The 24,974-nt window shown below is 59.1% G+C and overlaps 1 protein-coding gene across 1 annotated transcript in view; it reads left to right on the top strand.

Annotated features, from left to right (window-relative positions):
• The first annotated feature begins 2,422 nt into the window (after nucleotides 1-2,422).
• The window catches only part of LOC138804468 (colorectal mutant cancer protein), a 90,013-nt gene continuing 67,461 nt past the window's right edge, over nucleotides 2,423-24,974 (top strand). The window contains exon 1 of the mRNA XM_069988739.1: nucleotides 2,423-2,567. Coding sequence (XP_069844840.1) covers nucleotides 2,511-2,567 — 57 coding nt within the window. The 5' untranslated portion in view covers nucleotides 2,423-2,510. The remainder of the gene's footprint in view (nucleotides 2,568-24,974) is intronic.

Here is a 24,974-nt window from a genome sequence, read left to right as displayed (position 1 = left end):
GGTTAGCTTCCCCTTGCCCTGAGTTCAAGCCCCAGTACGAGCGCACAAACACGCGTGCATGCGTGCATACACATACACACGCCACATCCGATTTTGGAGTGTTTTTGTTCTTGGGTTTTTGAATGAGGGATATTCGATATTGATTTTTTAAAAAAAAATCTAGGGCTGGGAAGGTGGCTCAGTGGTAGAGCGCTTGCCTCGCATGCATGAGGCCCTGGGTTCGAGTCCTCAGCACCCCATAAGCAGAAAAAGCTGGAAGTGGCGCTGCGGCTCATGTGGTAGAGTGCTTGCCTTGAGCTGAAGAGCTGAGGGACAGCGCCCAGACCCAGAGTTCAAGCCCCAGGACGGACAAATAAAAAAATCTATATACACACACACATACATCCAGAAAATGTCAAATCGGAAACATTTCTGGCCCCCAATGTTGGTACTAAAGGCGAATCAACCTAAACCCAGCCAGCTTCCAACTCAGGAAGGTTCTATGAGTATCTTGACGGGCCTGGCTTCCAGGCCCTCCCCACGGGGAGAAGGTGGTGAGCTCCTGGGGGTGTGGGGACCCAGCACCCCACCCACAGCCTCCGGGCCCCCAGGACACCGGGGCACAGGACACAGGCCCGGGGGGAGCTGGATGCCACGGCCCCCCACCCCCTTTCCTGTTTAAAGAGCAGAAGAAACATCCTATTGGGGTTCTTAAAATAGACCTTGCACGGGGACAATACAGCGGCTTTTTATAGGCGGCTTCAGGAAGTGTCGGGTCTGTTCCTGGGGCTGGAGCCGCCTTGTTCCTGCCCGGTGGAGAAAGGCCCAGGAGCGCTCTTCTCCCTGCAGACGGGCTGTCGGTGCTTCAGTTGTTTTCTGTGTGTGTGTGTGCACATGCGTATGCGTGCATGCGTGTGTGCACACGTGTACGTGCATGCGTGTGCGTGTGCAATGTGTCTGCGTGTGTGCACATGCGTATGTGCATGTGTGTACATGCATGTGTGTGCGTGTGTGCACATGCAAAATGTGTGTGCATGCGTGTGAGCACATGCGTGTACATGCATGCGTGTGCGTGTGCAATGCATCTGCGTGTGTGCACATGCGTACGTGCATGTGTGTGCGTGTGTGCACATGCAAAATGTGTGTGCATGTGTGTGAGCACATGCGTGTGTGCATGCGTGTGTGCAATGCGTGTGCGTGTGTGCATGCATGTGTGTGCATGCGTGTGTGCACATGCGTGTGCACGCCCCACCTGGGCTTGAACTCAGCTCCTCCCGCTTGCAGCCCTGGGCGTGCTGGTTATCTGGGGGTCGCCCGGGCTGACCCGGCCTGGCGGCCCTGACCCCCGATCCCTGCGATCCCCGATCGCGGCCTCCCGGGGCCGAGGCCGCCGGCTCGCCACGGTCAGTCCTGGCGCCCGAGCTCGGCGGGGCTCCCCCTGCTCCCCAGGGCGGGCCCGGTCCACGCGGGTGCTCTACTTCCGGGGGCGGGGCTCGGATGCTGGCCCCGCCCCGCCCCCCGCCCCGGGACGGTCCGCCCCTCCCGGCCCCACCCCGGCGGCGGCCCGGCCTCCTCCCTCCCAGGGCCGGTTTCCTCCTATTTTGCCATTCTGCGGCCCCGGGGGAGGGAGGAGCGAGGCCCGGGCGCGGGACCCGTCCTGCTCCGCGGCTCCGGCGGCGGCTTTCCCGCTTCGGGGCCGGTGATGGCGACGCGCCCCGCTGGGAGCACGGGAGGATGCCGGCCCTCCCCACCTCACCCCGCCCTCCTCGGCTTCTACCCCGAGGGCCACGCCCCTCCCACCAGACCCCGCCCCCAGCGCGGTCCGGCCACGCCCCTAACCCCTTCCCTTCCAAGGCCCCGCCCCCTCACGGCCCCGCCCCTTAGCTTCCCCAGGCTTCGCCCGTATCTTTCCCAGCCCTGTTCCTGGCCCCGCCCCTCAACTCCAGGCCCCGCCCCATCGTCCCTCTCACAAGCCCCGCCTCCACCCTTCCGGCCCCGCCCCATACCTCCTCCCCCAAGGCCAGCCTACCCTGCAGGCCCCGCCCCGCCCAGGCCCCGCCCCGCCCAGGCCCCGCCCCGCCCAGGCCCCGCCCCCGGCGCGGCGCGGCCCCGCCCTCCCCGGACAGCTGCGTTCAATCAGCGCGGCTTCCAACTCGCGGCCGCGCGCCGGGAAACTTCGGCGTGGAGAGTGTCGGCGCCGGCCCCGCTCGCGCGGCTCCTTCCCTTCCGGCTCCTCCCGGGCCCCGGCCCCGCCGTTCCCTCCCGCCGACCCGGGAGCGCGGCCTCCCCCGCCCCGCCTCTCCCGGAGCGGCCGCGGGCGCGGGCTGCGGGCGGCCCTCCCCGGCGCATGGGGCCCGGCGCGGCCCGGTAGGCGCGGGGCGGCGGCGCCGGGCGGCCGGGACCGGCCCAGCCGCGACCTCGGCCGGGGCCCGCGCCCGTCCCGGAGCCCGCGCGGCGGGTCGCCATGCGCCCGCGGGGCCGGCGGCGGCGGCCGTAGATGAGCGGCGCCCGGGAGGCCGCGCGGGGCCGACATGAGCGACGGGGCGGCCCCGAGGCCCGGGGACGACGGCGCGGCCGGGCTGAGCGAGGTGAGTCCGCGCCGCCGGCCCGCACCCCACCCGCACACCCGCCCGCACCCCAGCCCACCCCACCCCAGCCCACCCCACCCCAGCCCGCACCCCAGCCCAGCCCACCCCAGCCCGCACCCCAGCCCAGCCCACCCCAGCCCGCACCCCACCCCAGCCCGCACCCCACCCCAGCCCGCACCCCAGCCCACACCCCAGCCCAGCCCGCACCCCAGCCCAGCCCGCACCCCAGCCCACCCCACCCCAGCCCGCACCCCAGCCCACCCCACCCCAGCCCGCACCCCAGCCCACCCCACCCCAGCCCGCACCCCAGCCCAGCCCGCACCCCAGCCCGCACCCCAGCCCGCACCCCAGCCCACCCCACCCCAGCCCGCACCCCAGCCCAGCCCGCACCCCAGCCCGCACCCCAGCCCGCACCCCAGCCCAGCCCGCACCCCAGCCCAGCCCGCACCCCAGCCCACCCCACCCCACCCCACCCCAGCCCACCCCACCCGCACCCCAGCCCAGCCCACCCCACCCGCACCCCAGCCCAGCCCGCACCCCAGCCCGCACCCCAGCCCGCACCCCAGCCCGCACCCCAGCCCGTACCTCCACCCCGTACCTCAACCCCCACCCCAGCCCGCACCCCAGCCCGCACCCCACCTCAACCCCCACCCCGCCCCACCGTGCCCTCCCCGCCCCGCACCCCACCCCCGCCCCGCCCCACCGTGCCCTCCCCGCCCCGCACCCCACCCCCGCCCCGCCCCACCGTGCCCTCCCCGCCCCGCACCCCACCCCCGCCCCGCCCCACCGGCTCGGTGGGCTCCAGGGGACCGGGACCCCGGGGCGGGGCGCGGGCGGGAGCCGGGCAAAGCGGCCCCGAACTAACTCCATTTCCTGCCGGTCCCGCTCCTGCTGGGACGGGGTTACTGGCGGGGAAACTGAGGTAACGGCAGGCAGCGCCGATGCCGTGAGTGGAGGAGATCCGCCCCCCCATCGCTGAGCCGGGTGGGGTCCGAGCCTGGGGCTCCGCGGGGGGGTGCGGGGAGCCTTTGACCCTGAGGTCGTGTGAGGGCAGGCCCCGGCTCGGTCCCCCCAACCGGCCGGGGTCGCCTCCCCGCGTCACCTCCCCGCTCCCCCACGCCGGCGGGCCCTGGCTCGGTCCCCCCCAGCCGGCCCGGTCCCCTCCCCGCTCCCCTCTGGCAGGCAGGGTCCACGGTCTGGGGGCGCCCCCCGAGGAACTCCCCGCAGGGCCTTGTGCCAGGGCAGGCTGCGGGGCACCCGTCACCCCCAGCACCCCAAGAGCCGAGGCTCCTGCCTGCCGCAGAGGCCCGTCCTGAGGACACCAGCCAGCCTCTGTCCCAACAGTGTCCCTGGCCGAATCTGTGTGTGCCTGTGCATGTCCATGCTGCTCCGGGGCTCGAACTCGGGGCTTCCGTGTCCTCTCAGCTTCTTTTAGCTCAAGGCTAAGGCTCTGCCACCTGAGCCACAGCGCCACGTCCTGCTCTGGGTAGTCACCGTGGAGATGAGATTCTCATAGACTTTCCTGTCCTGTCCCCCCCCCTCTTTCAAACCGGTCATCCCAGCCTCCTGAGTAGCTAGGATGACACGTGTGAGCCACCCGCACCCAGCCCAGATGCCCCTGGTCCTCCGCATCCACTCATTCATTCTGTTCCTTTGGGGACCAGACACTTGTGGTTTCCCTGATTTCCTTAGGTGACCCTGGGTCTCCCAGTGTGGATTTCCCCCAGGGCTGAATACTTAGAGCACTCATACGGATGCTCTGTGTTTTTTGTTTTGTTTTCTTTCTTTCCTGTCCGGACATACTTTAAACCAAGGTATGTGTAAAGAGAATTTGTGAGGCGAAGGGAGGGATGGGGAGGGGTTGCTCATACTGTGGTCCGTGAATCTCAGCTCTGTTTATCCCAGGCAATTGCTTTAACAGTGTCCTTTTCTATATCTGTAGATCAATATCTACAGATCTAAATGTGATTCACGTACATTTTTGGCATTGTGTCATTGGGATAGTATGTGTAAGGATGTGTGTGTGTGCACACCCATATACCCATGCATGTGTGTGTACCCATGCGTGTGCACAGCCATGTACTCATGCATGTGTGTGCCTGACTGGGGCTTGAAGGCAAAGCCTCGCTCTCTGGCTTGGCTTTTTGTCTTACTGATGATGCTCTACTACTGGAATCTGGGCAGACTCCCCTGCTGGGGCTGGCTTTCAAGCACGACTCTCCCAGTTCTCGGCCTCAGCATTACAGATGTGAGCCGAGTTACAGATGTGGGCCGGCAGTGCTGGCTCGGGGTCCTTTTCTTCCAGACGCTGCTTCTCCTTCACTGTGAGGTGTGGGCAAGGTTCCCGCCTTCTCTTTCTGTCTGCCCCCTCTCTGATGGCCAGCTTCTCCTCCTAGTCTAGAAGCCTAGCTCATAAACCCTCAGCAGCCCCTTCAGTGCCCGAGCCTGAGGCTGCCTGGGGTTGTCAATTGCCTGGTGTCCACCAGGCATCTTGGAGGTGGCCAGTGTGGAGGGTCATAAAAAGGAGCCCTGGATCGGCTTGGGATCTTCCCCCTGCTACTGGAGTCCATGAGGGGCACTGACTGGGGACAGCTGTGTCCACGTGGACGCTACAGCATCTTCTCCAGGTGACAGTGACTCCACTCACTTTCTGCCACCTTGGGTCACCAGTGGACGTAATGGTCTCGTGTAGGATGCCGGAGAGCGGGGGTGGGGAATGGGGGGGTGGCGGACAGAGACTGGGGGACACGAGCTGGGGGTGGGCGCGACGCTTTCACCGGGGAGAACTCTGGTGTAGACGTAGGAGGTTCACCAGGCTCTTCTGCTTAATGAGAATCAGCCATCTCCCGAGAGCCTCTGGGTCAGGCCCAGGGGAGTAGAGCCCCCCTACTCAGATGAATATTCAAACACACTTTTATTTGTTCCCCCAAGTGCTTATTATATCTAATCGGCATGCTGACAGAAGCCACAGAAAACGCGGAAGGAAAAATTTGAGAAGCCTAGATTGGCTATTTGTTCCTTTTTCTTAGCTATCAGCTACCCCTATCAAACAGTGCAGGGAAACCATTATTCTCATTCCCATGACGATGATTGGTAATGTGAGGTCGAGGGAGGATGATCAGATCAGCCAAAATTACAGGCTCTCCCTTCAGCCTCCTCCCTCTCACGACAGCTGGAATGGTCACACTTGCAGTCACCTTAAATTCAGTGTCCCCCCCCACCCACCCAACCTTGTCAAGAGAATGCTCTGGAACCCATCTGCCTGGCAGGGGTTTGGGTCAGCAGCGCACTCTTCCTCTAGGCAAAGCCGTGGACCTGTTTTCACTCCCCTCCCGGCCTTACTCACATCTCCTTGGCTCCTCAACCATTTCAGATCTGGAAGGCAGATGGGCGTGAACCCCTGTACCCCCCAGGACTAGCTGTCCCCGTGATGATCTGGTCCCGTACACAGTCACGGACCTCCACGGGAAAATAAGAATATTGTTCCCTTTCCTGTAGTCACCAAAACCTCTGGTCAAGAATAAACAGCTCTCTCCAAGAAGGTGTCCGAAGCCACCGGCGCCTGTTCTTTGCCTTGGAAGCGATATTTAAACGGAACAGGCGGAAATACGCCGTCATTCTTTACTTTGAAACCATGTCTTTCTCTTTCTCACTTAATACGAAACCTCCTCGGCCAGATCTTCCCGCTGTTGAGGAGTGGCTGGCCCTTCTCTGGGCTTGTGCTGTTTACCTGGGACTGACACCTAGGATCCCAGCTCCTCACTGATACTGAGGAGACCAGAGCAGAGGTGCTTTGTCCTCAGAATTCATTGTCTCCACAGACCGTATCTTGGTAGCCACACCACTAAGTCTGACGTAGTCGATTTGCAGTTCCTTACAAATCAAGTCAGGACCTGCCGGATGACCCAGGGTCCAAGATCCTTAGAGAACCCCGCTGTCAGCCCTGAAGAGCCCAGAGCTGGTATGCGGCTGGCGCGTCGTGAGTGCCCTGCGTCACAGATGTGAGCAGATAAACTGAGCTGAGGTCAAGCCCCAGGACTGCCCCCCACCCCCACCCCGGAAAAAAGAAAGATGGTTAAACAGTCTGGACTTTCCTCTTCCAGCTGAGCTCTAAGCCTTAAGTTGTCTTCACTGTGACGACGTAGACTCCCCATCCCATCCCATTATTATTATTATTATCTTTAAGTGGTTGTACAAGGAAGTTCCATTCTACAAAACAGCGTATGAGTACAAGGCGTCTGACGACATTGTCGCCCATCGCTCCCAACCCATCCCTCCGCTCACTTTCTGTTTTAATTGGGATTAGTCATATCTCACAGTCTTTGGAATAGTGATACTCTGTTAAAGTCGCAAACACATTTTAACCGGCACGGGCACATTCAGGTGGACTTGGTGGTTACTGTCTGTCCACCCCTGGGGCTACAGATTCACTCACCCTTGTGTGGACCCCGATGTTTCGCTTCTGCCATTTCTAGGTCCTCATTCGCCGCTGGTTGTGGCAGGCTCAGGCCCCCTCAGGCTCGCGTGAGGTGGTTGTGAAGTCTCATCTGGGATTCCTGTGGGGCACGGCGCAGGCAGGCGGGGAGTCCTGGGTTCTAGACAGCGTGGGAGGCGCCGGCCCTGTCCCGCCCGAGCAGCCCTTCCCTCCCTGGTCTGTCTTTGTTTGCGGTCCCCTCTCCGGTGGGAGGGTGTGCTCTGTGGGTGAGCCCGCCGAACTTGATCTGCATCGAAGTGCTCTGGTGGATGCTCTATTTTTTTCTTTTTGTCAGTCGTGGGGCTTGAACTCTGGGCCTGGGCGCTGTCCCTCAGCTCTTCAGCTCAAGGCGAGCGCTCTACCACTTGAGCCACAGCACCACTTCCGGTTTTCTGGTGGTTTATTGGAGACAAGATTCTCACAGCTTTTCCTGCCCGGGCTGGCTTTGAACTGCAATCCTCTGATCTCAGCCTCCTGAGTAGTTAGGCTGGCAGGCGTGAGCCACCATGCCCAGCTTGGATGTTCTTGATTTAAAAAAAATATCCGAATGGATTGGAGTGAAGGGACTCAGGCAGTCCCAAGACGAAGCAGATGGCTTCCTCCTGTAGCCCAGACGTCTAGTTGCCCAAGTGAGGTTGGCCTTTGTCCCCAACTTGTGTCCCCTCGCCCCCACTGTGCACGCCAGCCCTGAGAAGGCCAGAGGAGGAAAACACAGCTCCCTGCAGCGCCGGAACCCAGGCTCAACCACGGCGCGGGCCCCGAGCCCAGCTCTGGTCCCCTACTGACCCAGGTCCTGTCACTGGGGGCTGCAGAGGCCCGAGGCTAGGGAGGAAAGCCAAAGGAGCGCAGCTCAGGCCCAGGGGCTGAGGGGGGCCTCCCAGGGAGAGCCCGCGTCCAGCCCCGCCGGCCACCCAGCTGTGGATGGAGCCGCAGGGCTGGCCCGGGAGGCTGCGCGCAGGGGCCAGTGCTGAGCCAGTGGAGGACAGGCCTGGCAGCAACCAGGAACAGAGGTGCCGAGGGCCAGAGGCCAGAGAGAGGCTATTTATGTACTTATTGCTTGAATTGAACTCAGGACCTGAGTGCTGCCCCTGAGCTTCTGTGGAACCACAGCACCACTTCGGGGTTTTTTTCTAAGGGGGTTTATTGGAGATGAGAGTCTCGCGAACCCTCCTGCCTCGGCTGGCTTCAAACCACAGCCCTCAGACCTCAGCCTCCTGCGTAGTGAGGGTGACGGGCGTGAGCCACCGGCGCCGGCCCCTGAGACCTCCTGACTCCCTGACTGCGTTTGAAGGACGCACCTCTCGGGCGTCTTGCTCACCGGTGTGTGGTGCCAGGGTGCTGAGGGAATGGGAAGGGAGTGTCGGGGTGATGCCCGGGAAGGGAATTCAGGGATGCCCTCTCAGACCTCCACGGAAGGAGATCTCCCCATTGTTCATGACCAGGAAGGTCTCCTCCTGGTGACACAGCAACCAGAAGAGCCAGTCTCTATGCAGAGCAACACTCAGGAGCAGCTGAAGCCCGGCAATGGCAGTCACGCCTGTAATCCCCGCCTCACTGGAGGCTGAGATCTGAGGATCCCGGTTCAGAGTCAGCCTAAGCAGAAAAGTCTGGGGGACTCCTCTCTAAACACTAAAAAGCCAGAAGCTGGAACTGTGGTTCAAATAGTAGAGAACCAGCCTGGAGCAAAAAAGCTAAGGGACGGTGCCCAAGGGCCTGAGTTCAAGCCCCAGTACTGGTATTAAAAAAAAAAAAAGTTGATAGATTGCAAAGAAAACCAAGATTATAATAATGATCAACCCTTAGCTTCTAGGACAAAGGTTTTGCTGGTGAGATTTACAGAAATCAGACAAGCCAAAAGTTAAGAGAGATAAAAGGACTTCAGAAGACTCAAGGCTGTGTTCTGTCAGCCAGGGAATGCCCTGATCAACGGCAGCACCAGGAATCCGGAGTAGTAAGCACATACACAGAAGGAAAATTAACGGAACACATACTTACTCCCCTGTCCTCCTAGTGAATGCCCTTTTTTTCCTCTTGCTGACTAGAAATAGCTAAAATTAGTACTTAAGGAAAGAGGCAGGTTATTTGTTGTTATTATTTTGGAAGGTTCACAGTATCCTGATGGGTGGGAAAGAGCTTCACACGGGCCACTACTTCAGATCTTCCTGAAATTCAGCAAAGACGCTGAATTGAGTCTTGCAGAAGTCCTTTAGGGGTGTGTGTGTGTGTGTGGGGAAGTCCAGAATTGGCAGTTACTCTTTTCACTTGTTATAATGTAAAGAAAACAGGAGCTTGGGCCGGTCAATTGCCTTTGCAAATAAGCCATAAAAAGCCTGTCTTTTCTGGGAAGTTTGCTGGGTTATCTCACACTCCAGCCCAGAGATCTGATCAATGCTTGGAATGCGGGTGAGACCAGGGGACCCGGAGAGGAGGTGGGAATCTTCAGCCGCCCTCCTCCTCCTCGGCGGGTGGCCGGAGGGCAGGAAGTGTCTGGGGACCGAGTGCGTGCGCAGGGCTGTGGCCTCCCGCTGGAGGCTGGGAGCCACCTGAGCCGCTCGGCAGGGAAGGCTGCCAACCCGGAGAGGCCTGCCTGGCAATTAGAATGCCGAGCAGGGCTCTGATTGGCCGCCGGGGAGGAGTGGGAGTAATTGCTGGTCCTGCCCTCTTCCCGGTTCTTCACTGACTTGTCTGCACATGGCCTGGCCCTCTTGGCCTCCTGACTCACTAGCCCCCTCCTGGCCTTTACAGGTTAGATCGCTTGTTCCAGCTGTGTCTCCTTAGGAGAGAGCGCGGCCCCCTCCTCCCCCCCCTCTCCTCCGCCCCTCCGCCCCCAGCCACATGCTGGGGAAGCTGGTCAGGTGACAGAGGATGGGCAGGGCACGCTTCCACGCCGCTTTGTCTGGGCCAGGTCCTAGTAGTTGGGTGTGACAGACCAGTCTGCCCATCACTTTGCTCATTTGATAAAACTACACAGTGGACTAGACTGAGTTTGGTCATCGTGACCCTAACTTATGCTCGATCTCTTCCTTGTTCCTTTATGTATGTGGCAAACACCAGGTGCCTTCAGTCATCTAAGCTCTGCAGAGACCCGAACAGACTGTTTATGTGTCTTCTCTGTTGGGGGAAGGGCAGTACTGGGATTTGAACTCAGGACCTTGTGCTTATCCCAGGCTGCTGCGTTACTGCTTGTGGCATTCTTCCAGCCCCCTTTCCTCTGCTGCTTCTTATTTTTGTCAGTTGTGGGGCTTGGACTCAGGACCCGGGCACTGTCCCTGAGCTCTTTTGCTCGAGGCTTAGCACTCTACCACTTTGAGCCACGGTGCGTCTTTGGTTTTCTGGTGGTTCATTGGTGATAAAAGTCGCACAGACTTTCCTTCCCCAGCTGGCTTTGAACCACGATCCTCAGATGTCAGCCTCCGGAGTAGCTAGGATGACAGGCGTGAGCCACCAGCAGCGGCTTCCGGCTGTTTTTGAGATGGGGTCTTGTTTTCTTTTTGCCTGGCCAGCTTGGCTGACTGCGGCCTCATCTTGTCAATGCCGTAGCTGAGATGCCAGGCAGGTGGTCCCGTGCCAGACTTCTCTCTGTTGAGATCTGTTCTTCTGAAGTCGGGTTTTGTTTTTATTGTTTGCCCAGGCTGGCCTGTGACTATAAAGTTTCACCCTGCGACATGGCTGGGGTGATAGGCGCACACCCCTGTGCTCAGCTGCTGATTGAGTTGAGGGTCGAAGGTTTTGCCTGGGTTAGCCTCACACGGCAGGCCTCCCAGTCTCTGCCTCCCGAGCAGTTAGGATGACCGCTGTGAGCCGTCAGCGCCCGCCCGGCTCATCTCTGCTCTGATGGTAGGGCACAGCATTCAGGTGGAATCCAGGTCTCGTGCGTGGGGGGACACGGGTCCGGGGGTACCGCGTGCTGTGAGTACAAGGCACACATGGTGCAGAGGCTGGGGCAGCAGGAGGAGGTGTCTTTTGGGGTAAAGGAGCATGGACGATGAAGACCCCCACCCCCCCCGCCCACATGGAGTTCCGACCAGATTGCCTGGGGTCTTGTGAGCTTCAGGACAGAGTGGGTATCCCCTGCAGAATTGGGAGCCTTGGCCTGACTTTATCTTTCTATTCTTTCCAGATATGTTTTATTGACTATGGGGCAGGCCGGGGGAGGGAGGGACGGTGGTGGGAAGAGCAGGCGTTCGCTAAACCCAGGCAAACGAAGGCCAGGAAGAAGGCCAGGAAGATGGCGTGTCAAGCCCGCTGACAAGGTGGTGTGGCTGGTCCACAACCAGCTCCTCCTCCTCCTCCACCATATTCCCAGGCTTCTAACCTGCGCTGTTTTCTCTGATCAGAAATAACTGCAGGGGCTGGGAAGATGGCTCCGTGGTAGAGCAGCGCTCGCCTTGCACGCATGAAGCCCCGGGTGCGATTCCTCAGCACCACATTCCCAGAAAAAGCCCCAAGTGGCGCTGTGGCTCAAGAGGTAGAGCGCTAGCCTTGAGCACAGAGAGGCTGAGGGACAGCGCCCAGGCCCTGAGTTCAAGCCCCAGGACCGGCAAAAAAAGAAAAGAAAAAGAACTGCTTATGCCGTGAACATAAACTGTGATTGTTTTTGGACTTTGTTGTCGTATTTGACATCATTTTTCCTTACCAAACGGAGTGGCCTGGCCGCTAACTAAAAGCCATCCAAACATTCTGTTCCGTGGCTGGTGGCTGAGTGCTGACAGATGTCTGTGGCGCACGCGGGGGGCTGGTCGCGGGGGACTGGTCGCGGGGGGCTGGTCGGGGAACTTCCTTCCCGCCGTCATCGGGACCAACTTCCTTCATCTCTTGACAACTTCCGCCTTGACCCTCACGGCTCCCACGCGTGCGGCTTTATTCATTTATAGCCAGCTCAGCTCCAGGGAGGCCGCAGAGGTTGGGTGGATGCCCTTTTCCTATTGGAAAGCTACTTGGTGCCAGGTGGGTGCTGGCGTTTGCAGTACCAGCACTTGGGAGGTGGACTCGGGGACGATCACCGTCTGAGGTCAGCCTAGGCAAAACGCTTCATCTCAGCCGATGAGCTGCGTATGGTGGTACCTGCCTGTCATCCCTTCTACATGGATGGCGTGAATGGGAGGATCGAAGTCCAGGCCCACCCTGGACAAAAGCACAAGACCCTATTTTGAAAAGTCACTAAAGCAACCAAAAGGGCTAAGGGCATGACTCAAGTAGCAGAGCACCTGCCTAGCAAGCGTCAGAAACCACAAAAACCAACAGCCACACCAGCAGCAACAAGGGGGCAGAGCAGAGAAGCCAGGCGTGGGTCAGATGAGGAGGAGGTGTCTGGTGGGGAGGGTACCTGCCCGCCTGCAGCTCCACTTGCCTGGAACGTTTGTGCCACAGGGGGAAACTGAGGCCCAAGCAAGGCTGGCTGGCGAGGGAGACGCACATATCTGGGCTCAGCCCCCAGGTTGCCTCTTAAACGTCCTCTGCTCCTGTGCGCGGGATGCCAGGCGTGTGCTCTGGCACTCTCCGAGACTCTGGTCTCCCACCCCGGCCACCCCGGCCGATCATCAGAACCACACGCCCTGAGCTCCGTGGTTTTGTGAGTATGAGCATGGTCTGCTCCCGGTGGGTTGTTGCTGGCAAAGCTTGCCTTGCTGAGGCTTCGGGATAAAAATCCCAAAGAGCAGCCGCTTCTATTTTGGGCTCGAGTGAGCTGGCTCACTGTTTGGCTGAGTGATCAGCGGCTGTGTATTGACCAAGCCTCTCTGTTGTCTTCTTTATTTTTCTGGATGAGTCGTGGAGCCTGAACTTGGGGCCTGGGCGCTGTCCCTGAGCTCTTTTGCTCAAGGCTCGCGCTCTACCGCCTTGAGCCACACCTCCCCTTCCTCTTCTTTTTGCTGCTTCGTTGGAGGTAAGAGTTTCTCGGATTTGCCTTCCCCAGGCTGGCTTTGAACCTGGATCCTTCTGTCTCAGCCCCTGAGTAGCTGGGAGCGTGAGCTGTTTGTACCGGGCTGTCCTCAGACACATTTTTGGGGCGTGGTCACACAGTGGAGCAAGCACGGTGTCCCCCCCCCCCCCCCCGCACCTAGGAGGAGGGTTGGGTGGAGGCGGGGCTGGCCTGGCCGGGCTGTCGGCTGCGTGGAGATGATGAATTGGAAGGTGACCGCGCAGACGGCCCCTGGTGGCTTGCTCAGCGTACAGCGTTGCCATAACAACGCGCCCCACGCGTGTCCGGGCGTGTCAGGATGTGGCGGAGACCGGCCCCGGCTACTTGGAGCTCAGTGGCGTGGTCCAGAATGACCTCGAGAGCCCCCCCCCCCCGTTCTCCCTCGTTGCCTTCCCGACAGTCGCGGCCTGGCTGTCTGATGATAGCCCAGTCGCAGCTCTGAGATGCAAACGCATCCTTCACAGGGAAATGGCTAGAACTCACCAGAGCGCCAGCCGGCGCCTCCCGGCCCGTCACGGAAGCTCTCAGAAATGAAGGCTGGGGCTGGGAGGGTGGCTCCGTGATAGAGTGCTCGCCTAGCACCATGAAGCCCTGGGTTTGATTCCTCAGTACCACAGACACAGAAAAAGCCAGAAGAGGGCTGGGAAGGTGGCTCCGTGGTAGAGTGCTTGCCTTGCATGCATGAGGCCCTGGGTTCGATTCCTCAGCACCACATAAGCAAAAAGAAAAAAGCCGGAAGTGGCGCTGTGGCTCAAGTGGTAGAGCGCTCGCCTTGAGCTGAAGAGCTGAGGGACAGCGCCCAGGCCGAGTTCAGGCCCCACGACCGGACCCCCCCCCCAAAAAAATTTAAAATTAAAAAAGAAAAAGCCAGAAGTGGCGCTGTGGCTCACGTGGTAGAGCACTAGCCTTGAGCAAAAGAAACTCAGGGACAGCGTTCAGGAACTGAGTTCAAGCCCCAGGACTGGGAAAGGAAGGAAGGAAGGAAGGAAGGAAGGAAGGAAGGAAGGAAGGAAGGAAGGAAGGAAGGAAGGACTGAAGGCAGGTACGTAACGGTGGGACTTTGCTTCTGGTCTCTATAATATCCTATATTATATCCTATATGTAATTGTGGCCTGTGAGCTAACAGGGAAAAAAACAACCCCCAAACCTCAGGAAAGGAAACCCCCCCCTTTCTTCGGAAGCAGCCAAGCCGGGCAGTCCCGTTGCAGTATTCATTTGCAAGTGCGCAAGCTGCGCTAAGTGCTTTTTTTCTTGGGTGAGTGAGTTTTACTCTGTGGGAATGATACGGTGGGAAGTGCACCTCCCTCGCTGGAGTGTTGTTAAATGTCGTGTGCATAGGTTTCTGTCTGGAGTTAATAGTGTAGCCGATAAAGCATAGGTTACTACCGGACGCGTTGGCCTGCAGAACGAGTTGTGGGAACAGCAGGAGGAGCGTTTCCATCCAAGCCTTCATTGGTGATCCTGAGCATCGAGAACCACAGCTGGTGTCCCACGGGCTGGGTGGGGGACCCTGGGGTTCTGCTGCTCATGGAGGAGGTCGGTGTGGGGTGAGCAAACTGCAGCTCTCAATCAGTGTCATGAGTACGGAGCCTTGTGAGGCTGCGGACTTGCTCTTTTCCAGAGCTCAGATGACTCTCGGCCGCTTCCTTCCATGCACCTACCTTTAATTCACTCGCTTTTTAAAAATACGCCACCCATTAAGAATTCATAGGGAAAGGCTAATTTTGGAGGGGGGGGGAGCTGTCTTCCAGGCTGGGCTGGAGCCCGGGCCTGTGGCGCGGTGTGTGCGCGCTACACCGCCGAGCTGGCCCCCGCCCTGCAGCGAGCATGTCATTAGAAATTCCTGGACCGCCTAGAACACACCACAGCGTGGTAAAAACCCAGGCGGTCACCGTGTCCAAGAGCAGCACTGTGCGGGCATCCTTTTTTTTTTTCCTGGTTATTTACCTGCTAGAAACTTTCAAGGCACCAACCCCTCCGTCCTGATGCCCTCGCTCCCTGCTTCTCACTCTAGCCTGACTCTGGCCCGGCCACCAAGCTCCGAGAGCCTCCCTTCCCCTGGAATGGGGGCTGGGAGCTGCCGTCCGGCCTTGCTCCGGCCCAGCCGCCCCTGCCCACGGCTCCACCCCACCTCTGCCCGCGCACCTACCACGCGCAGCTCCTGCGCTGCACGGCCAGCGCCATCCGGCTCATTCCGCCCCGCGCGCCCACAGCTGGGCTCCCCGGGGCCCACAGCCAGGCACCCCGGGGCCCGCAGCCGGGCTCGCCCTCCCTGCTGGCGCAGCACCGAGCCCTCACCATGCATGCATTCATTCGTTCATTCGTTCATTCACTCGTTCATTCATTCGTTCATTCATTTTCCTGCTTACTCTTTGTTTTTCTTAACGCAGTGGCAATGCCTTTTCTTGGTTCCGGTGGGAAGTAAGTGGGTAATCAAGAGCCTGTCACGACTGTCAGGAAGCACTGGGCTGCATTCTTTTTTTTTTTTTTTTTTTTATTTTTATTTTTTTCCGGTCGTGGGGCCTGAACTCTGGGCCTGGGCGCTGTCCCTCAGCTCTTCAGCTCAAGGCGAGCGCTCTACCACTTGAGCCACAGTGCCACTTCCGGCTTTTTTCTTTTTGCTTATGTGGTGCTGAGGAATCGAACCCAGGGCCTCAGGCATGCAAGGCAAGCGCTCTACCACTGAGCCACCTTCCCAGCCCCTGGGCTGCATTCTTGAAGTCCGGTGTTCCTTCCAAAGAAGCAAACATTTCACAGCCTCAGCCCCGTGTTTTCTCTAGTTTCTGTCCATGTGTATTTTCTCTATAAGAAACTTGGTTTTGAAGCTGCGGCGTGTTTGGCACAGTGGCTGCGTAGACGGTGTTTTTCTCCTGCAGCAGTCTTCCTTGGTCTGTGGGGGCTTCGCTGCTCGACCCCCCCCCCTCGCCCTGGGACCCGTGATGGAGCAGACGCTGTGTGTGCTGCGCTTTTCCTGTGTGCACTCCTAAGGCCACGCGCGTCTACCGATGAGGCACAATTAGAAAGTTGAACGGCTACAGCAACATATTGCAATACAAGTTATTTAACTTAGGAATTTGTCCCCCCCCCCCCAGAACTTTCCATTTAGTATTTTTGAACTGGAGTCCAATGCAGGTAACAGTCCAGAAAGCAAGAGATGTAGATCAAGAGGCCCACTACTGGGTCTTTAATTAAGGGGGGGAGGGGAGCTTGGAGAAGGGTTAGGGGTGAGGGGGCAGAAATGGGTGTAAATGGAGAATCTGGGCGCTGTGTCTGCTGTTTTTAAGAAAAAGCTGGGGTACCCTGAGGCCCTGGGGTGGTCTCTGTAATACAATCCAAAGACTATAGAGGGTCAGTTTGAAAAGACCAGGCACGCAGGCCGTATAATAAATTGGGACCATCTGTTGTTCTTCTTCGGCCTGCTTGCTTGGACTTCTGCCTGTTGCTTACTTAAGAATTCCTTTAAGATGGAGGAAAGCTGCGGTGTCAGCTGCCAGAGGGACCAGCCAGGCTTTGTAGGAAGGGGTGTGGGGGGACAAGCAGGGCTGTGCAGGGAAGGGGTGTGAGGGGACGGGCAGGGCTCTGCAGGGAAGGGGTGCGGGGGACGGGCAGGGCTCTGCAGGGAAGGGGTGCGGGGGACGGGCAGGGCTCTGCAGGGAAGGGGTGCGGGGGACGAGCGGGGCTGGGTAGCAGCGCTAGGAGCTAGCCCAGGCCCGAGCTGCCACCCTGTTTCCACACGGGCTCCGCGCTGGTTCCGCTGTGGCTTTGTCCTCGTGGCTTTGTCCTCGTGGCCCGGCCGGGGTGAGGGGTCACTGGCCGCCCTTGTTTGTAGTCACCAAGTAACACCTGATTTTCAAGTGGGAGGCAAGGCTGTTTTGCCTGACCCTCTGAAAACGGCCGCGTCTCTTCCTGGCATGCACGCCCGTCTGTGGTCCGCGTGGGCCTGGCTCTCCAGCCGTGTGGGGTCGCTCTGGTCTGCCGGGGGTACTGGGGTGTCTGCTGGGCATCAGGGAACCTAAACCCTGGTGTCCGGGGAGCCTCTTTTTGCGCGGCTGGGTTTGCACCCGGGCCCGTGCTGGCCGGGCGGCCCACCTCTCACCCTTTTTCCGCATTCGTTATTTTTCCACCGTTTTTGCCTTTGGTTTTTGTTTGCCCCGTGCCAGCCCTGACCCACTGTTGTTCTACCCGTCGCCTCCTGGGTAGCTGGCGCTACAGGAACACACTCCCGGGTCTGCCTCCTCTTTGAGAGGCCTCCCAAGCTCTTTCCATGCCTGGGCTGGTCCCGAGCATCTTCCCCCTGTTCTCCCCTGAGTGGTTGGGACGACAGGCGTGAGCCACCGTGCCTGGCTCCCCACGCACCCCGTTTTAACCACCGGGCCAAAAACATGTTACCCTTACAGATTGCTGGTTTAATGGCCACTCCCTGTAGGTAACAAGATTATTCCTTGGAAATTCCTAAACCGAGCTCTTTGGTTAAATGCAAGCGTACGGTTCAAGAGCTTGGTGTTAATTTTTGTTTAAAGTGGACATGACCAAAATGCTCATGTGGAACATTTAACCTATGACTTGGTCAACCAGGCCGTGGAATGGGTTTAGCTCGTGGAATCAGGACCGTTTGTGTCTCAGAGTTGGGGGGGGGGGGCTGGCTCGAGGCTGGGGGTTTTTGGTTTCTTCGTTGTTTTGCCTCTAAGGAGCTCAGTTGTCCAAATAGCCCTCCTTGGATGACCCGAGGCTGTAGTTGCTGGGGTGGGTGGTTGTTCAAGAAGGGGTTTTGTTGGTCGTGGGGCTTGAACTCTGGGCCTGGGCGCTGTCCCTCAGCTCTTCAGCTCAAGGCGAGCGCTCTACCACTTGCGAATACTAACCAGAACACTAACCTGGTCTCGATTTCCAAGTGTTCGGAGTCCCAATGACAAGAGGGCGGCTCAGTCAGGAACTCCCTCCTCGCCCAGTCCCTGGAGACTGACACCATCCGCACGCCAGCCTAAGGGTCATTCATTTAGGGTCTAGCTGCACACCTAAGTGCTTTGAAACGTGGCTTTGACCTCTTTCTCCTGTGGAAGTGTTGCCTCCTTCCCCCCCCTCTCCCGCCTCGATGCGGTCTTCCACTGTTCCCCAGATACCAGACACCAGACACGACCATTCGTGATACCCGAGTCAGACGTGGCTCAGGATAAAGCCTCGAGCGTCGGGCTCCCGACTTTCCACTCACTAAGGGGTCATCCGTCCCCTCCAGCCGGGGCCCTGAGCGACGTCCAGCCTTCTGGTGTCCGGTGTGGTGTTGGAAGCTGGCGTGCGGGGAGGGGAGTAGGGAGGGAAGCCGTGTGCTGGGAGGAGACGTGGACGTAGGGACTGGAAAGGAAGCCATGACACGTCTCTTGCATGGGAGCAACTCTGGTTCTTTGTTTTGGTCGGTCGTGGGGCTTGAACTCTGGGCCTGGGCGCTGTCCCTCAGCTCTTCAGCTCAAGGCGAGCACTCTACCACTTGAGCCACAGCGCCACTTCCGGTTTTCTGGTGGTTCATGGGAGAGCAGAGTCTCATGGACTTTTCCTGGCTTTGAACTGCGATCCTCAGATCTCAGCCTCCTGAGTAGCTGGGATGACAGGTGTGAGCCACCAGCACCGGCTGATTCTTTTCCAGAAGCTTGTCCGGTGTCACTGTCCACCCCTCAGGTCCCGTGGATAGGTCAGGAGTGGGGGAGGGGGAGGAGGGGCTTTCTCTCTCTCGTTCTCTTCCTGTGCTCTGGCATTTCCATTTGTGCAGGATTTCACGCTAGGAAGCAAATAGTGGTAAGGCAGCAGCCCTCCGATCCACTCATCTTTCTGCCGCCCCAATTAGCAGCAGCTCCCACGGCCAGCTGGACTTCATTTCTGTGCGTCTCTGCTGCCTTCCACCTGATGGTGGTTTAATTAGCCTCTGATTGAAAATTCAAATGAATGAAGGACGGCAGGGGCAAGAAGGATCCACGTACTGGGGGAGATTCATTCACAGGAGTGTTTCTTTGCAGTGCAAGCATTACTGTATTCACTTGCTCATAAATTCCTAGCAGCTAATTATATCTTGTTCTTGGTGTTGATAGAATTGCGTTCCTATTTCCAGGTTAGATACTGGAAAGGTTGGGTGGGGGGAGGGAGAGGGGTATGCAACATTGGCAAGTAGACTTTTGTGATTAGAAATGACTGAGGAGGAGGAAATGCTGTTTGGGTTATGCAGAATGAGCACAGGAGAGTCAGAGAAGTGAATCAAAGAAACCAAAGAAAGGTAATTGTTTCTCTTCTTTTGTTGTTGTTGGTGGGACTTGAACTCTGGGCCTGGGCGCTGTCCCTCAGCTCTTCAGCTCAAGGTGAGCACTCTACCACCTGAGCCACTGCACCACTTCCGGTTTTCTGAGTGGTTTATTGGAGGTGAGAGTCTCCCGGAGTTCCTGCCCAGGCTGGCTTTGAACCGTGATCCTCATGACAGGCGTGAGCCACCAGCGCCCGGCGTTTCTCTCTTTTTTAATGTGGCTCTGTCGGGGAAAGTGGAAACGAGGGCATCCGCCAGACCGTACTTGTAGGTTCTTGTAAGACTAAAAACACATGCACGGAATTTGTCTGGATGATGATGTGTGTACGCCCAGAGAACAGAGAACGAATGTGGTCATTCCACGCACGTTACCGTTGGTGAAATATCTGGACCAGAGCCTTAGATAATCAAAGCCACGTTTCTTTTTTGGTACAACTGAAAAAAAAAAGTCATGAACTAACACAGTGAGTGGTTTTGCTTCGGTTGCTTTGGTGCCTGGCGGGGCCTGGGGTCGCCGGGTCGCCGGGTCTCCCGGTGGCAAGCGGGAAAAGCAGCAGCTTCGCGGTGGGGACCTCTCTGTCACCCTGCTAGCATCATCTTCCTTGCCGCCTCCCTCCTCCTAATTGCGGCCCCGACATTTGCACGAAAATCACCCGGGGCGCTGAGCTAGATGCATTAGCCCCTTCTGCAAAAACAAAACCAGGGGAAAAAAAAAAACACAGCAACACATCCATTGACATTTTGGCCTTGCTAACCTCATTAACGGTAGTAGTGGGAGAGTCTGGCTTTTAGCGGGGGATGAGCCCTCCCGGCTCCTAATTAGTTAATGTAAATGCCGCGCCATTAATCAGATTCAGAAAGCCACCACGATTTATCGATTTAATCACGTGTGTCAGTGTGACTGAACAAAACTGGATTCGTCCAGAGCTAGGGAGCTGGAAGTGTCACTGATAACATCGCGGATTCAAGCCGGGGTTCAGCCACACAAGCATCGCAGTCATTCGGGTTCCCCCGCGAATCCACACCCAGCTCCCCTGGTCACCAAGATGCCCACCCTGCCCCAGGGGAGCCTGAGCGGCCAGGCCGGGCAGGAGCCGGGCTGCTGGTGATCCATGGGCTTTGTAAAGAGCCAAGGATGGTGCCTGCCCTCCAGAGCTCAGTCTCCCTCCGGAGCCCGGAGCCTGGAGCTCGGAGCCCTGCCGACCTGTGCCTCTCCAGCCCCGCCCTTCATCCTCCCTCCACTGTCACCTTGATGCTTTCTCTTTTTTTGTTGTTGGTTGTGGGTCTTGAACTCTGGGCCTGGGCGCTGTCCCTCAGCTCTTCAGCTCAAGGCGAGCGCTCTACCTCTTGAGCCACAGCGCCACTTCCGGTTTTCTGGTGGTTCATTGGAGATCAGAGTCTCATGGACTTTCCTGCCCGGGCTGGCTTTGAACCGCGATCCTCAGGTCTCAGCCTCCTGAGTGGCTGGGATGGCAGGCGGGAGCCTCGGCGCCCGGCTCTCCTTCATGCTTTCTCTCCGTGGTCCCTGTGGCGCCTTTAGCTTCTCTGGCACAGTCCCCTTTGGTTGGCTGAGTCTGCTGTAGGGGTGACAGCCCCCGACACTGCCAGCAGCGGCTGACGTGGCGTAGTTTGAAAGCCGAGGCCCAGTGTCTGGACGTTCTAGAAGCCCGTCAAAACGAGTCCTCAGCCAGCCAGAGGCGTGCTGACAGGTGACTGGGGTTTGGCCGCTTGCTTCTGGGGTTGTACTGGTCAGCGGTGCGCTGCCATGGCCGAGTCCTGGAGGCCGCTGGCCTTGGCAGGGAAGAGGACTCTTTGGCTCAGGGTCTCCAGGGCAGAGGGTGGTTGGTGGCGCTCCCGGGTAGGAGAAGCACACGGTGAACCGGGCGAGGTCGCCCGGCGCGGTGCTTGGGGGACAGATGCCATGCCACGGAGTTGGGTGAACGGTGAGCTAGTAGTTCTGGGAGCCGCTGCACGTCCCCCGGGGTCAGTGAATGGAGCAACGCTGGTGTTGGTGCCGTGGCTAGTCCAGGGACGCTGGCATGGGCGCTGGTGCTGCCCGACCCCAGCTGAATCTTAACCCTGCCCGGAGACACGGCTGTCTCCTCTACCATCGCCTTCTCTTTGTTACCCACGTCCTGAGTCAGGCGCCCAGAAATCTGGGCTCCTCATGAGGAACTGAGGGAGGGAGGAACATTTTAAAGGGCTTCCATAAGCAGGAGGAAGAGATTCGTTGTGGAGTGGGGGGGGGGCATATTCTGTGTGTGTGCGTGCGCGCGTGTGTGTGTGCACGTGTGTGTGTGTGTGTGTGTGTGAGACAGGGAAAGAGAGAGAAGGGGAGGGAGGAGGGGGAGGAGGGACGGACACGCCTCAGGATGGGGGGTGTTAAACCTGTTCTACCAACATGGTTTACTGATGTGATCACTGCTGCTTCTCTTCATTAGCCGGCCGCCCGCCAGGCCCTGTCTGCGCAGGGTCCTCCGGCCCGCCCGCCCGCCCGCAGCTCCTCCCAGGGAGGCGTTGCCGGTCACGGAGCACCCTGCGGGACCTGGGGAGCACTCCGCGGCCACCGCCACCGCGTAGGGACAGGCGGGCGAGTTGCAAGGCGGCTTGAGGTGAAGGGGCACGTGCCGCCCGCTGCCCACGCCTCCCCTGAGCCGGCACAGGCAAACCGCACGCAGTCAGCCCGGGACCCCCCCCCCCCCCCCCCCGCAGCCGCGTCTGTCCAGAGCGCTCTCGTGCTGTGCGCACCGTGTGTGGAAGCGTCCCGCCCTGCTTTGGACAGTGGCTGTCCCGTCTGAATGCACTTCCTCTGACTTCAGAGGTTCTTCACAGCTGAGGGTGGCTCACTGGTGTTGGTGGTGGTGGTGGTGGTGGTGGTGGTGGTGGTGGTGGTGGTGTGTGTGTGTGTGTGTGTGTGTGTGTGTGTGTATGTTAGTGCGCATGCATGCATATGTGTGTGCACCCATCCTGGGGCTCGAACTCGGGGCCTGGGGACTGTCCCTGAGCTTTTTTAGCTCAAGGCTGGTGTTCTGTCACTTGAGCCGCAGCTTCATTTCCGGTTTTTTTTTTTTTTTTGGGTGATTCACCAGAGATCAGAGTCTCATGGACTTTCCTGCCCTGGCTGGCTTTGATCCACAACCCTCAGCTCTCGCCTCTTGAGTAGTCGGGATGACAGGCGAGAGCCACGGTGCCCGGCTCGGTCTTGATTCTTGACCAGCCTTTGGTCCTCCGTCGTGGTGGAAAAATCTGTGTTCCTCGGTCAGGCGGCTTCCTGGCTTTCCTGGAGGTGGGGGGCGCCTTTGTGAGCGCCTCAGTTTGCCTTCAGGTGGAGGGGATTGAAGAATGGGGGTTGGGGTTTGGGTTTCTTTTTTTTAAGTGGCCGTTCATCATAGAATGGCAGGAGGTGTCTGAAGCACACTGTTTTGCTTCTTCTATGTAATCTGTCCAAAGCTGGACGCAGCTTGTGCACGATTGGCAGGCCTTGTCCCTGTGGGCGGTGACCTTAAAGGTCTAATCAGCATATTACCTGGAGTCAGCGGGAGGAGCCACTGCGTGGTGAATTCACTTCCTTCTGTCCAGGCGCAAGGCCCTGTTTGGAAGGTTGCAGCCGCCGCCCCTGGGATCGCCCCCTGCCTGCCCCTGGGCCCCTCGGCCTTGGTCTGTGTCGGTGTGCAGCCTCTGCGCCTCCGGCAGGATGCAGGCCGGGCTGTGTGATTCCGCTGATGCCGTCCTTCCCTGTCTTACCTTCGGTGCATTCCCCTGCTTACAGAACAGACCCGTCTCAGGGCCCCTCGCGCTGAAACGCGTCTGCTCATGAGGATGGCTTTCACTCCGGTTTCTTCTGAAATCGTTTCCCAGTGCCGCGCTCTCGGGGCGCACCTGCAGACCGGCTCCTGGGCTCCTGGCGACTGCCCACGTCGGTCAGCGCTTCGCCCCAGACTGGCTGGACGAGGTGTGCCGCCTTGCCCTTCACCGTGGGGTCTGTCAGTGCCGCGAGGTCTGGACTGGAGCTCCGCGTGCTTGGCAGCGGGGGGAGCTCGCGCTCGGCTCTCAGCAAAAGGCTGGCACGGCGTCAAGGTGAAGAGAAAACTGGCTCCGGGAGGCCCAGGGCCTTCTCTCCAAGCGGAGACCGTACCAGGCGGGACAGGCCGAGGGCCGTGCCGCCGCACACCCCCTGGGGTCAGTGCGCACCCCAACCTGAGCGGGTCTGGAAATGGACTCAGCCACGGTGTGCACGCGGCACCGGCAGATGCACCCATCGGCCTCGACCTTGGGGTACCTGGACCAGCTGTGCTGTCCTGGCTGGAAACCCTGGCTGGAGGGGGGGGGGGACGGGGAGGGGCAGCCATCGGGGGAGGGGCAGCCATGGGGGAGGGGCAGCCATGGGGGAGGCTCTTCCTCTCACTGTTCATTGAGGCTCTCGGCTCAGCGTGTGTTCCTGGTGTGCTGTGGTGTGGGATTCTCTCCTGTCTGAGCATCTGTTCCTCCCGAGCACAGGTCACGTCTGGTTTTCTTGTCCATCTGCCACACCGGGCAGCGTGGGACATAATAGGTGCTCACTAAAGGGTGTGTGGGGTCTTGGGGCAGTGGTGGTGGTAATCCCTGCTTCCCTGGTTTCTTGTGTAGATAGGGAGATGAACACCCCCCACCCCCGCCGCACCCCCCCCATCCCCCCACCACCGCAGGGTGAACCAACCACTGGTTTCCCGTAAACTAGAGCCTTCCATTTGGATTCAATTTGTTTGGGGTGAGGCGAATCCCCAGAAACAATAGACACCCAGTTTAGAATTCAAAGTCGTTCAAGGCAAACGCTATTGTCCTGGCTCCCCGGCCGGCCCTCAGCAGTGGGGCATTGGGAACTTACTGCCGGATGAAGGGTTGGTTTGTCTGAATCAGGCCACATCAAGACCGGGCCAGGTTTCAACCCTTGCCAGGTTTCGAGCTGTGGGCAGGGTCATCCAAACCCCGGGCCTGGGCTGGGCCCTCCTCCCGTTCTCACGCAGGGGTGGGGGGGTTGGGCTGGGTCCGGGACTGCGTGCGGCTCCGTGGGGCGGTGACGCCAGCGCTCACACTCCCAGCCCAGGCCCGGCCCTCACGCCTCTGTTAACGCCGAGGGACAGAGCCTCTCAGCACAGACGTCCCCCGCTCCTTCCTTCCTCCTTGGCAGGGACAGCGGCCACGGACAGCGCTGAGGAGCCTGGAATCCGCAGGGTGGTTTTGTTTTTGTTCCTGTTTGTCACTTGCAGCGCTTGAACTTAGGTCCCTGAGCTTTTTTGCCAAAGACTAATGCCTCACCACGTTAACTCACAGCTCTACATTTTTTCTGGTGGTTCATTGGAGATAAGAGTCTCACAGTCTTTCCTGCCCAGGCTGGCTTCAAACCACGATCTTCAGATCTCAGCCTCCTGAGTAGCTAGGATGACAGGCATGAGCCACCAGCTCCAGCTTTTTATTTATTTATTTGGTCAGTCATGGGGCCTGAACTCTGGGCCTGGGCGCTGTCCTTCAGCTCTTCAGCTCAAGGCTAGCGCTCTACCACTTGAGCCACAGCGCCACTTCCGGCTTTTTCTGCTTATGTGGTGCTGAGGAATCGAACCCAGGGCTTCAGGCATGCAAGACAAGCGCTCTACCACTGAGCCACCTTCCCAGCCCTTGTGTGTGGACGCTCTTGTTTGGCCTTGGCGCCTGCCTGCTTTCTCTCTAACCGAGGGTATGTTTGTCTTGGTTCCGTCA

This window comes from Dipodomys merriami, unplaced genomic scaffold (assembly GCF_024711535.1).
Source record: "Dipodomys merriami isolate MVZ:Mamm:240054 unplaced genomic scaffold, mDipMer1.0.p SCAF_366, whole genome shotgun sequence".
Classification (NCBI taxonomy): domain Eukaryota; kingdom Metazoa; phylum Chordata; class Mammalia; order Rodentia; family Heteromyidae; genus Dipodomys; species Dipodomys merriami.
Note: the sequence above shows the minus strand (reverse complement) of the source record. Positions and strands in the feature narration are given on the sequence as shown.